The 14,735-nt window shown below is 41.6% G+C and overlaps 1 protein-coding gene across 1 annotated transcript; it reads left to right on the top strand.

Moving 5' to 3' along the window:
• Positions 1 to 1,470: 1,470 nt before the first annotated feature.
• Positions 1,471 to 5,366, top strand: msrb2 (methionine sulfoxide reductase B2; the record flags this gene model as incomplete). The annotated part of the gene is made up of 5 exons (XM_083632132.1): positions 1,471 to 1,585; positions 2,258 to 2,355; positions 3,167 to 3,243; positions 4,953 to 5,100; positions 5,241 to 5,366. 5 exons carry the CDS (start codon positions 1,471 to 1,473, stop codon positions 5,364 to 5,366), a joined length of 564 nt encoding a protein of 187 aa, XP_083488258.1.
• Positions 5,367 to 14,735: the final 9,369 nt, after the last annotated feature.

The following is a 14,735-nucleotide window of genomic DNA, read 5'->3' on the forward strand; positions in this document are numbered from 1 at the left end:
TTCCATACAATAAAGTATTATTCAACGCATGTGTTGATTAGACCTTGGTGCCTGAATGAGGTGTCTGCTTGTTAAGTCCTGTGGGGCCTCTCGCCAGATGCCTCATTTTACCGTGGTGGAAATGATACCCAATAAGGAGTATTAGACAACCAATATCTGATTGGAATATATATATATATATATATATATATATATATATATATATATATATATTATATATATATATATATATATATATATATATATATATATTTACATGTGTGGTGAGGTGGGTGTATCCCATTCCCTTTATAATGATCTGTCTTGAGTATACAAGTTGTTTCTGTACTAGGCTAGGCATCCAGGCTATGTTCTGTTTGTTTGTGTGTGTGTGTGTGTGTGTGTTGTTTATGTTCTGTAAAGAAAACATTGGATACATATATGTACAGTATGTTGAGCATGTATCTATGCAAAATGTAGGCATATAGTGCCTGTTGGTGTATGGGTGGTGTAAGTCTGCACCTGTTAACTGCGCCTTATATTATTTTTTATTTTTTTTATGTATGACCTACTGCACATTTTGTACTTCTAAAACCCACAATAAACAAAGTTGTGGGGAAAAAACTCCTGTGGGGCCGACAGTGTGCATAGCTGGGAAAACATTCACCTTTGGCCCTCCTGCACTAGCTCTACTGGGTTGCAACTGAAGAGACGAGACCAAACTGTCCTTGCACCAGAAACTCTGCAAGACTGGTCAGAGCTGGTTAGCAGGTGGTCTTATCCGCAGTTTGTGGCACGCCTCAGCTCAGGTGACAAAGGCTGAGAAACATGTTTATAGGAATCTTACAAAGGAGGTGTCAGTTTTAGCATATAGGCTGTTTGTCTTCTTTGGGACAACACACTCTTACTTTTCAACACAATATAGAGTATAATGACTATAACACATGGCCTATTGGCTATTGTGTTGAAAAGTAACACCAGTGTGTGTGCTATCACAAAAAAAGACACATGCTTTTCAAGAATGTAGGCCTATATTGTAGCCTATGTTGTGACTGCCTATTCCCAAACAAAAACGCTAACATTCCTCTATAGCCTAGCTACCTATAGGGACTTGAAAGTGAAGTGAGTTTTTAGTGATGATCGCTTTATGGTAATTTCTGATCTGATATGCCATCACTGATCATTCATATACAATTCATATAGGCCTAGTTTTGTATGCTATTTTTCATTTATTATATCCCAATGTATTTAGGTTATTGCACAATCACATCGTCCAGCAATAAGCAACCGTTCAGCCCTATAACTACACTCCGACCTTGACCTATATAATTAACCTCCTCAAGTGTGTTTTTTGACCGGGTCACCATATAGCAGAGCAGCGCAGACCCGCCGCGCTGTGTGCACACTGCACATTGACAGACAGGGCAGCCACTGAACTCTGCACTTGACTTGACTGCAGCCAGCGCGACCAAACCACTGAACAGCGGAAACATGTCTCGGTTCATCGGCCGTCTGTCGCTCGTCATCTCTCAGCAGGCGACAGCCAAATCTGCCACGTTACCAAAGACAATCCCCTCCGTCATCCGTCCTGTCTGCACTAGTCAAGGTAGGCTGCTATCAGACATTTGATTTGTTTATTGTCACACTGCATGTGTGTGTGAGATATAGCCTACCGGTAGCCTATCTCACCTCCAGGCTGCAAATCCCCCCATTCACAACATCATGCTGTTTAATTATCACTGCAGGTTGCATGAGGCTACGTGTTGTATTTTTACTGTTGGAATACACTATTTAGCAAAACTATTATGAGAAAGATGCTACTATAGCCTAGGCTACTATTTCTTGTCTCATTATGCAATAGCACACAGTGGGGAAGGCCCTTGCAGGGGATCCCCAGAAAAATCAGGAATAGTTTAATTTCACTATTGTTAGAGAAGGTGATAGTCTGTTTTGAGGTTTCATTCTTCAAGATGTTGTCTTCTCATCTACACCACAGACAGTTAATATGATAATTCTGCACCAGTGATATAACAAAAATGTTCTTGTGGGTTATTTGGGGGTCCGTAATGTGGAAAAAGCTCAGGAATCCCTGCAAAAGAGGTGATTTTAGGATGCAGAAAACAGACCAGTTGAGGTGAACACAAAGCCACCCACTACTGACTATAGTGAGGGCAAATGTGCTTTAAGGAATGAATAGGACCAGTGGACTCATCATCATGCAAATTAATTCAAAATAAACCTTCTGTGACTTCTGGTTTGAAAACTGTTGTCTCTACAGGCTTGCAGTCTCTCACTCGTTATAATGAGACTACAGACTGGAAGAAGAAACTCAGCCCAGAACAATATGTAGTCACCAGAGAAAAGGGGACAGAGTTGGTGAGTATAATGTAATCCCCCAGATTAACAAATGTTAATGTTGTGTAATCTAAATAATTTACTTAAATAAATGTGTCAATGTGATGTAATTCCTTCAACATCCACGTCATCAGCACTGTGGCATGAAACCAACACTGTCACAGTCTAACAGACTGACACACATTCAGCCTCATAAACCTTTCAGCACAGCTCCATGAGATTACACAGATGGACTTTGTGCATTTTCTATTGCTGACCTGACCTCAGGTTGAACTAGCCCAGACACTAACTTTCCGGGTGGATTGAATGAATGACTTTGGCACTTCTAATGGCATAATGTTATCAATAATGACCAATTTTGTGTCCAGAAGAAACCAATTATCATTGAATAAGTCAGAATCAGCTTTATTGGCCAAATATGTTATTTTATTTATTTTATTTTATGTATTATTTTTTATTTGTATTACTGACTGTAATTAATAACTGGCATCTTCTCCCATAGAAAGTGTTTCATTCATAATCCAAATAACAACGCATGTATGAAATGTCAAGAATACATGATCATAAGAGTAAAATCAAACACTTTTCCACAATTTTGAAATTTGACTGTATAGGTTATACATTATTTCTGCTGGACACGGACCAATTACTACACAATCATGAGTTTATGGGGGGGGGCATCCGCAGTAAAATGATCAAAACATCCTGATATGAGAGCACAACTATTGGCCCTGTGTTTCTGCCCCGCTGACAGTGTGTGTGTGCATGTGTGTGTGTGTGTGTGTGTGTGTGTGTGTGTGTGTGTGTGTGTGTGTGTGTGTGTGTGTTCCAGCCCTTTAGTGGGATCTACCTTAACCATAATGAAAAGGGGATGTACCACTGTGTCTGCTGTGAAGCTCCACTCTTCAGGTAAACACCCTGTTGCTATCTTAATGCTATTTTATCTAATGAAAACTACTGAAGAATCACTGCCAAACATGGGAATAAAGAGGGGGAATAGAGTACCGCAGGGATGATGTATTTTTGTAGGCTTTATCCAGAAATCACTGCCATTTGGTTCTTCAGTGGAAAAGTCTATGGGGTTTTAGAATGGGGATTTCACTTAATGCATAAAATAAGAAGGTCTGTGGTCAGGCCCGTAGCCAGGGTTTGAGGAATACCGAGGTCATTTTAGCGAGGCGTGGGGGGGCCAGAATAGAAAAGTGTGTCCATTTTAAAGTAAAATGCTTCAATCTGGTGCACTTTGAGAGCAAAATTAAGAGGCTAGATCTATAAAGAACTACAGACATCATGTTAGATTAATATCCTCTTTACTGTGCTGTTGCTTTAAAATGATACAAAAAATAAATGTCTCCCCATATAATATAATTTATATTCTGCATACAGGTCACATGGCAGAATACTGCTCAATTAAATACAATGGCCCATCTACACAAACATCACTTACAGGGGAGTTACTTACCCATTCACTTCAATAGAACTGTCCCCAAAGTCTAGCCCCAATCTAGCCTCAATGCAAAATCTGAATGTTGTGAGTTATCTCTCTTCCTTCTATAGCACACAGAGAGGAAGCAAATTGTTGCATTTCTCATCAACTGTCACATTAAAACATCAATGACAGATGAATAGATCTTGGGGCCGGGGCTATTTTTCAATTTTTCATTTTTTGTGTGTGTGTGTGTGTGGAAAATACAGAGGTCATGACCTCGGTGTCCTCAATGGTAGCTACGGGCCTGTCTGTGGTTAACAAAAGTTTATGGGAACGTGAAATAGGGTTCAGCATGATACGCTTCACAAACGTGGATAACTTGTTAACCACAGACCTTATTTTATGCATTTAAGTGAAATCCCCATTCTGAAATCCCATAGGTTGAGGCCACGTCTCGTCATAGACGCTGGTTTAGCTGGCTCAGCCTGGCTGCGGGCATGGTCAGGGTGGGGTAAAAACCCCCGTTCTATCCATTCAGCAAAGTTAGAATTTAGCTGATAGCCCAGCCCAGGCAGACACGATCGGGGATTTAACCACCGCAGTAAACGCACATCTGAGCAGACGTCTTGTGTTCTGCTCTAGAACCCCCAAACCTGTAGTTTAGAGCCGCAGCACCGTCTTTTGGTGAGTCAGCCCATGAGATATATGGGCGGTTTTACCCCACTCGCGCGCCAGCCGTTTAACATATTGTGGGCGTTCCCAGACATGCGGACTGTCTCTATAGACTTTTCCACTGAAGAACCTGGAAGTATACTTCCAGACTCTTTCCTGCGGCTCTCTATATGTCTATATGACATCACCACTGCCAGGGGTAGGGGGTTGTGTTTACCAATGGGACTACTACACTACTTATACCAAACAAACAATCAAACAAACAAACAAACAAACAAACAAACAAACAAACTCTCACCAAGAGGAATATGCTCACTGAGTAGATGCTCTAAAAATAATGCTATAAATAACTGACAAACATTGAGAAAATCTCCTTTCTTTCTTTCTTTCTTTCCTCCTGCAATGTACCAATGTCAGCAAGACCCTGAAATCCTGTCTTATCTCTCTCTCTCTCTCTCTCTCTCTCTCTCTCTCTCTCTCTCTCCCTCCCTCCCTCCCTCTCTCTCCCTCTGGGTAGTTCAGAGGCTAAGTACAACTCAGGGACGGGCTGGCCGTCGTTCAGAGAGGCTCATGGGACGTGGGAGAGGGACGAGAGTCTCACCTTGATCATCCGCCGCCCCGACAACAGCCTGGGCAGTACTGGGGTCGAGGTCCTGTGCAAACACGTGAGTTCCATTCTGGGTTATGTAGCCAACGGTCAGTTTACTTACAGTTGAATTTGTCTTTATAGTTTTTTGGGAAAATATAGACGCGTGAATATGTGTGTGTGCGTGTGTGTGTGTGTGTGTGTGTGTGTGTCCTGCAGTGTGATTCCCACCTGGGCCATGTGTTTGAGGATGGACCAGAGCCAACAGGGCAGCACTTCTCTATCAACAGCGTGGCTCTCCAGTTCAAACCCAGAGAGAACCACAAAGCTGATGAGACTGAGTAAACTACCTCCACCCGCCTCAACCTGCGACTTCATCTCAAGCCAATCCATCCATTTGAAAATGCAGTTCATTAATAGATGTCAGAGCATTCCGTCTAAGTCAAAGATATTCTTTCATTAGGGATTTGATAGGAGAGCCATTTTTTCAACATTTGAATTTGAGCCCAATCCCTATTGAGAACCAGCACAATTAGACTGGAGAGAAGCTTGCAAACCAGCAGATCATCGATCAAACTCAAACGTGAATTGAACGTGGAGGTTTCTGTACCTCCTGTCAAGATAATCCCCCACTGAATGTGACTCTTCCCAAATTAGTCCAAGTCACTGGTTTGTTTATGCATTTTTGTTTTTGTTGTGTAGGCAATTTTATTCTCTGTGTGATCTGTGTGAACCTTCTCTGAATGATATTTGTCTCGAAATGTTTTACTTGTCTTTAGGTCTGAAACATGTCAAAAGTATGATATGATTCTGATCCTGGGCTTCACAATTTGTCAATAAATGTATATTTTTTCTGTTCTCTCAATCGTTGGTTTGTGTTTTATTGACATTGGAGCTTGTGAAGGTTTCAAATTCACATATTATAGAGAGCCAAAGTGAACGTCAGTTCCTGCTTCAGCACTGTACCAGAGATTTTCATCCGCCATTTATTTTCCCATAGACATTTGCTTGTAAAATGCTTATAAATATAGATTTACTTGTTCAAACCAAATGGTTCAGATATATTTAGAAACAGGAGAGACCATATAACATTTCACTGGACAGAACATGGTTCCAGGCAGAGTTGTCTATATAGAAGAGTCGCGACAAATGGACGAGATTTTTACTCTCAAGAGTTCCAGGAAGTAAGGTCCTGGATTAAGCAGCAATGTCGAGTTGCAGCAAAATGGACAGTTTGTGTTGTACTTTAAAACATTTTTCTTTTAATCAAATTGTACATTATCAGCTTTATTTTAGCATTCAAAAGTAGCGCGAGAGCCCTTCCTGGCTGTTCATTGGCTAATGAGTCACGCATTTTGGTCCTCCGCTGATGCCACTCTCTCTCTAAATTGCTCTGGTTCCAGGCAGTGCAGTGCAGCTGCAGCCTGCAGGACCACAGAGTAAACAGCACAATGCCGTTATCTGGCCTTTGCCCAATGACACAATTTGACTCTCTAACTTGGTGGTACCATAATGTGACAACAATGCACACAAGACTGACTGGGAAACCATGACACAGCTCGATAGCTTATTGATCCCAACCAATTCAACGGAATACCATTTCAGACTGAATTATGTGGAAAAACGTATTGCTTTGAAGAGAGCATGAAGGGAGTGATCCTCCTGAAACGAGGTCCGTTTTATATCACTGGCTTTAGGACCAATGATACTGATACTTCTCAAAAAAAATTATGAGTACTCAAACAGGTCAGAATTCTAACTCAGAATTCAGACCTGGGACCTGCCTGCTTTCTTCGTAATTGCAGCACTCAGTGCCACCCTTGCTGGAGTCTGTGTCCCACCTCGGCCACCCCAGTCAAAATGGCCTGGACACGCCACTGTAACCACTCCTGAACGTCTGTCCAAATCTTCATGGAATGTAAACATGCAAACATGGCGGTCTACTTACTTATAGATGAATGTGGGCTGACACTGAAGATTGTGTCAATATGGTGTCTGATTTCAAAGCAAATCCCCCATATTGCTTAATGAAGCATTATGGAGGTTTGCTTTGAAATACAAATTCATGAGATAAAAATTTGAGAGAGCAGGACATTTGAAGCAGATGCATTCATTATTAGAGTCATTAGTATATTGGCGATGGAAGGAACGTGGTTTTCAAATGGCTAATTATTGTTGCCGTCAGTGGACTTTGGTCAGGTGGCAAATAATTAATCTTTTTCCAAGTGGAGCAGATGGATGGGGTTTACTGCATCGGGATCATTTAATAGATAAAGTGAATTAGTTGTGATTCACAAAAAATGACATTGTTTTTTTTTCCTGGCATTGTCTGGTAATTCTGCTACTCCACCCAAACTCTACCCAAACTGCCTTTTTCAGGGGTGCTTGTGAAAAACAATCAAATCTGCATGGAAAAATTCCACATAGCGAGGAAGATAGAAACTCCAAAGAATGGATTGCAACCATAATACCTCCTTTTCAATACACAATGTTCACATATTGTTTATAAAATCGATATTGCGTCTTTCTCAAAATTTGCACAGTGTGAATTACGTATTAAAAAGGAAGATTGTGGTGGCAGTCCAGAGTCCACTCTCGGGAGCCGCTTTCTTCCTCACTATGTGGGACTTTTCATGCAAACCATAAAAAGTATTTGCACATACAGTATAGCTGCTAACCCAGGTCTTTGGGCGACTTACAGTAGAAGATGTTAGTTAGCTGCTTGTCTCTCTATCTGGCTGATCCACCTCTTGTGTGCTCCAGATGGGAGGCACATGGTACCTGCTCAACTCAGCCTCCAAGTGCTCCTACCTGATGAAGCATGGACCAAGGTGGAGCCTACGGTCATGACCCTCACCCTCCCCTCCTCCCCTGACAAACCACTCTCTGTCAGCACTAAAACACGCCAGTGAGTACCTGTACTATCATGTATGCACTAGCTCTCGTTCTCACTCTTTCAGTACCTGGATTTATCAACAGAGGGGGCAAATGTGCCACAACAAGTCCCTCTAGTCCAGACTGACTTCAATCTCAAAACCACATGTGCATGCCTTTATTGATTTGCTCTCAATAACAGGAAGAAAGATAACAATGAAATCGCATCAGCTGTTCCCCAAGATGTTTTTTGGTCAACCTGTCCTGGCTTCTTTGAACAGAGAGACAGAGAGAGAGAAGGAGGGAGAGAGAGAGAGAGAGAGAGAGATGAACTCAACTTGTGTAACAATAAATTATTAAAACATCGAACACATCTATCCCAGTTCAAGTTGTTGTTGAACCTTGTTGTGAGTGACTTGTAGGTTACAGAATGTACTTTGTCCTGTGCGGAGGAAGGCTACGTTCACACAGCCATCCATAGTGCTTGAATCTAATCTTTTCCCCCCTAAGTGACACAGGTCAGTCTTTTTCATGACTGTGTGAACAGTACAAGTCACATTGAAAGTGACTTTTTTAAAGACGACCTGGGCTACTTTCAAATGTGGTAAAACATCAGATTCGAATCTGATGTTTTTGAAAATGACTCCGGTGTGAACAGACATCTGGTCCATATCTGACTTAATGCTTCAATGTGACTTCTTCTTCTTCTTCTTCTGTTGAGTTTTATGGCAGTTGGCATCCTTAAATGGTGCATTACCGTTACCTACTGTATTGCTAAAACTATAGTGCAAATACAATATCAATAAAAAGTGTCCACCCAAAATGCGCCCAATATCCATACTGTGGCCCAGACCAGTCGTCTAGGCCGAAGCGTTTTCGTCAAGTCATCTCCTGAAATGTCTTCAATATCCAAACATTTCCTGGCAGCGTCCACCACTTCAATGTGACTTTTACGTCATTCCAGAGCGACATTCGTCACTATTCTGTGCTGGCGGGAGGAGGGAGGGGGAGGACCAACACGCGGGCATTGAAATTAAACCATGAACAACAGATGAAACAACATCATCAGCTACCGCCATGTTTACTGCTGTCTTCTTCCGGGTTTACAAAGAACAGCAGTGCGCTGCGTGTGACGTTATTGTCGGGTCACTTCCTGTCCGTGATCTGTTCACACTGGAGTCGGATATGGGCCACTTTTAAAAAGTCTGTGTGAACAGCCACACGAAAAAATCAGATGTGAGCATCAAGTCAGATTCAAGCACTAAGGATGGCTGTGTGAACGTAGCCTAAGTTGTGTTGTGTCCTCTCCTCATACTAGAAAGCTAACATCACACTCTGAGGCCTCAAGCTGAGAGTTCAGATGAAGTCAGGAAAAATAGACTGCGACACAATGAGAAGGTTGTATGAAATACAGATTGGAATGTATAATAGCTATGCCTACCACAGCTTACAGTAGTAGTAAAGAAGATGGTGTGAGCAAAGGCCCAAACAGTCCGGAGGTTCAACCTCAAGCTTAGGGGGGGCCGTGCCTTCGCTGCCGCAGCCCCTGTCCTGTGGAACAGCATCCCCACCTCTATCAGGCTCGCCCCCTCGATAGAGGCCTTCAAATCAAACCTAAAAACCCATTTCTACCTGCTAGCATTTCCTGATTCTAGATGATTCATGCCTTGGTTCCCTATGGTTTCCCTATGTTTTTTGTATATCTCTACCCTATGTACAGCACTTTGGTTGACATGTGTCATGTTTAAATGTGCTCTATAAATAAATTTGATTGATTGATTGATTGAAACAAACCTCATTTGAACACACACAATTCAGCCCTGCTGATACCCATAAGACTAAACTGAATCGAGATACATTTCAATTCAGGTAAGAAGACAATAGTGCCAAAAGAGAGGTTTTCCCATCATGTGCCTGCCAACACCAAACGCCTGACATAAAAAGGACTAAATAAAAGTAACAAAAAAACGGACGTATATAACAAGGATATGTCTTCTCCATACACATGTTTAGAGTTGCCTGAGAAAGAAATATTATGACCTCGCCCTTTCTGCCAGGTTGGTATAGTCGCAGAGCCTGCAGGAGTGGAAGGTGTGAAGCAGTTATACTGACAAAGACAGATGCATCACATCGTAATTTGCAACGGATAAGATTTCAATGCTTTGTTCCAAGAATTGTTTGTATGGGCCCCGCAATCTGACAAACTGTTTCCTCTTATTTCCAATGTTACTTACTTTACTTACTTATGCCTGGCTGACACCCTTACCAGGGTATAGGCCGTCGACAAGGGACCTCCAGAGTTCTCGGTCACTGGCGTTCTTTTCTATCTGCGACCAGGTGCATCCCATTCTCTTGGTGTCTGCCTGGAGATCCCGCCGCCAGGTGTTTTTAGGCCGACCTCGGTTTCTCTTCCCTTGAGGGTTCCATGTTAGAGCCTGTCTGGTGATGTTTGACACAGGTTTACGCAGTGTGTGCCCGATCCATCTCCATCTTCTTCGTCCAATTTCGTCTACTGCTGGGAGTTGTTTGGTCTTCATCCATAGGTCCTTATTGCTGATCTTGTCTGGCCAGTGTATCTTCAGGATTCTTCTGAGACATTTGTTGATGAAGGATTGCACTTTATTTGTTGTAGTCTTTGTTATTCTCCATGTCTCTGCCCCATAGAGCAGGACTGATTTCACATTGGAGTTGAATATTCTTATTTTTGTTAGTTGCTGTATCTCTCTAGAGTGCCAGATGTTTTTGAGCAGTAGGAATGCTGTCCTTGCCTTGCCTATCCTAGCTTTCACGTCTGCATCCGTATTTCCAATGTAATCATTTCAAATGTGAGAGAAGCAGTGTTGGGCGTAACTCATTACAAAAATAACATATTACATGTAATATATTACTTTTAGCAGTAACTCAGTAATATAACTTATTACTTATAGGATTTCAGTAATATTATACCAGTTACTTTGTCAACTAACTCAAGTTACAAATTGAGTTAAAAATAAATAAATCAAAGCACATATTTAAAAAAGAAATGATCATTTCCTAATCAAACTGTGTGTTTTTATGCAAATAACCACTATAGATGACAATAACAAAGGAAAAGAATAACATTCAGAATTGACGGTTTACACTGACTTCAACGCGATTGACATTATTTTTCGGGATGGTTCCGGGGCAGCGATGTCATTCTGCTGCTGTGTGTGTGTGTGTGTGTGTGTGTGTGTGTGTGTGTGTGTGTGTGTGTGTGTGTGTGTGTGTGTGTGTGTGTGTGTGTGTGTGTGTGTGACAACCTGGGAGGGGCAGGGGCAAAAGAGAGTAATAACTGGTAGCTGGTTCTAATTTTTGCCTAATGCAAATTGCATCAGGGTAGGGATCAATCTTTTTGAACTTAGTTCTGGGCCAGTGCATGTGATGTATTACTCTGTCTGGACTGCATAAGACTGTGTTTATCATTGAAAGAGGATGACTGGATGCCGTCCAGAACTGTGCTGCATACCTGCTAATCTAACTCCTCAATCATCTGTTAGATTACTGCAATAGCCTTTTTTCTGGTCTCTCCAAAAAAGAACTTAGGCAACTTCAACTCATTCAGAATGCTGCTGCTAGAGTTCTAACGAAGACTAAGAAAGCTGATCATATCACTCCAGTTCTTAAGTCCTTACACTGGTTGCCAGTGTGTCAGAGAATAGATTTTAAAATACTGTTATTAGTCTATAAATCACTAAATGGCCTAGGCCCAAAATACATAGCTGAATTGCTCCCACGCTACGAACCGTCTAGAACTCTTAGGTCAACAGGGTCCAGCTTATTAACTGTCCCTAGGATCAAATCAAATCATGGGAAGGCTGCATTTACCCACTATGCTTCTGCTAGCTGGAACAAATTGCCTGAAGACCTCAGATCTGCCCCAACCTTACTTACTTTTAAAAATAGACTAAAGACTTTTATGTTTACCGTCGCGTTTAACTGCTGACAGCTACTATGCAAACCCAATGAGTCCTCTATAAGTTTTAGCTCTTTCTGCAACTGCTGCGCCTGTTGCTTATTGCACTTTTTATACTCTTTTTTTTAAAGTTCCATTATATTTCTTCTTTTCGTTTATTTTCCTGTCAACCATTTTATGTGCTTAATGAAGTTGCTTAATGCACTTTTTATACTTTTTTTTTAAAAGTTTTGTTGTGATGCTTTTAAATGTCCATTTTACTCTCTTCTTTTCTTTTCTTTTCCTGTCAACCATTTTATGTGAAGCACTTTGAATTGCCTCTGTGTATGAAATGTGCTATACAAATAAACTTGACTTGACTTGACTTGACTTGTTTCCCATGAGCTCTTTAATGGAGCCATGATGGCATCTGAACATTGTTATGAGCTCTTTAATGGAGCCATGATGGCATCTGAACATTGCCATTTTCAGAGTAAATATGAAACGACAGCCTTTGCTGAATGTATCAAAGTGATCCACAGCAGTTCTCCGGGGCTGGTTGGGGAAGCAGTTTCGCAAGTTTTATCAAAGTTCCTCACTTGGAGGAATCTAAAGAAATGTGATTGAGGGAAGATGATATGTGTGTTGTAGAAAATTGAAGTTCCATTGGCATTTCCTAATCAATAAGCTATAATTGCATACACATAATTAATGCTATGAGTTATTAGTCATAAGACATCTCACACATGCAGAAATGGAGACGCAGACACATAGGAGACTTCTTCACCCTCTGCTCCACAGCACATGGAGGTCAAAACAAACTTTCACCCACTGCATGAGGTTGACCTCGCTGATACAGACAGGCAGCCCTGTAGGCTCCAAGTCAAGTCATCACCCCTCCTCTCTTTGTTTCTCTCTGCCTTCCTTTGCCTATAAAGCATATGTGTATATATGTATAAGCACCAGAAATAGATTGGTTTGGTTAAAATGGATCTAAATTCTAAGGGAGTGTTGAACTGTTGGATTGTCCTTAGTCCCCCAGATCATTTAGTGTAGGGACATTACTATTTTGCCATAGTGTTACGGTTAGGTGGCTCTATTGAACTCAGGTCTACGGGGAGCAAATGGCACTAACAACCCCATAACATTCAAAGAACAAAAGAACAAAGCTGTCATTAGAGAGAAAGTAAGGGGGTTAGCTCACCTGGCTAGCTGGCGTGCTCTGGCCCAGGTGTTGTCTGGCCGGTTGAGTGGATAGGGTCCGGTATCGATAAACTGTCCCTTTCATACAGACGCTTGACACAACTTAAAGACATAACTCACATATAACATTGTACAAAGAAACGAAAAGGGGAGCGCGCAAGTCGCTGTCCCACTCCTCTTCTGTCTGGACATACAGAGAGAACGCTGCATGCTTCTGGGCACATTTTATGTGTTCCCGTGACATCACTCCTGAGCTAATGCCCTCCTCCTAATGACAGCCATAAATATGAAAGACGTATGAACAATTCATATTATCATATCTACGAGAGAGGCGAACTGTGACAGTACTGTGTAGACAGTAAAGCAGTGGTTCCCAACCTTAGGGTCGCAACCCTAATTGGGGTCGCTTGAAATTCAAATAGGGTCGCCTGAAATTGATTATTTTTCTTTTTTTTTTCCCTTTTTTTTTTTACACCACACACAATTTAAAACTAGTGAAGATGATTAGGGTCACCTGCGATTTTTTTTTAATAGAAAATAAGAAATTTCAGGCGACCCTATTTGAATTTCAGGCGACCTCACTTAGGGTCATGTCCCTAAGGTTGGGAACCACTGCTTTACTTTAGTTCGCCTCTCTTGTAGATATGATAATATGAATTGTTCATGTCACAGAAACATTTCAAAGCCACCTACTAGAGCAGAAGGGTTCATTGCTTCTCGACGGAGCGGTTTGAAAGCTCGATGCTGCTCATAAATGCTTCTTTTTATCCGAATTCTGTGCTGGTGATGTTATTTTTCTCCCAGCCGCCACAGCGCCACTCTTGTCGAAAGCTCGGTAAAAAATAATGTCACCAGCACAGAATTCGGATAAAAAGAAGCATGAGCAGCATCAAGCTTTCAAACCGCTCCGTCGAGAAGCAATGAACCCTTCTCCTCTAGTAGGTGGCTTTGAAATGTTTCTGTGACACTTGTAAATACCTGCGTATCGCTGATTTAGACAGCTTGAGAGCGCGAGTCGCAGGGAAGTCTATGTACGGATAAGGAACTGTTAGACGGCAGATGATGAAATTATATGTGGACAAACAGTTACGAAGGAGCTAAGATTGAACCTAAGTGAATAAAACTGTGACACTAAATCCACTTTAAATGTAAGTAAAACTGATTTGACTTTAACTGTTAAGCTGCTGAAACAGACAGTAAATTAAAACAAAAGCTCCAAAAGATTAGCATAAAGAAGGGAACAACAGGAGGAAGGTTTAGAAAATAGGTGTCAAAAGGACAATCTCATAAAAGGCCCCCAGCTTTTGTTTTCAAAGTGACAGAAGTCATTTAAATTTAACAAGATGATCTTATTCCGAGGTGTAATATTTGAAGTGTGCGTTCTTTATGCATGGCTGTGTAGCTGTGTGTGTGTGTGTGTGTGTGTGTGTGTGTGTGTGTGTGTGTGTGTGTGTGTGTATGTATGTGTGTGTGTGTGTGTTATGTAACCAGCCAATTGCAAATCTGTGCCTGTCTTATCACTACTAGACAAAGGCAGCACTGATGTGTCCATCAATATGTGCACTTCCACAGAATTCACTCCCAGCTCAGCAAAATAGCGACATGTTACACAAACTTAGCCTGGGTGAACCCAGCCTCCATGTGACCTCTAACTTGTGTTACGGGCATAGTGTGTGACGTCACGTTGAAGGCTGGGTTCACCCAGCCTAACGCAAACTGTCACA

The sequence above is a fragment of the Poromitra crassiceps genome (genome assembly GCF_964638095.1).
Source record: "Poromitra crassiceps genome assembly, chromosome: 2".
Lineage (NCBI taxonomy): Eukaryota > Metazoa > Chordata > Actinopteri > Beryciformes > Melamphaidae > Poromitra > Poromitra crassiceps.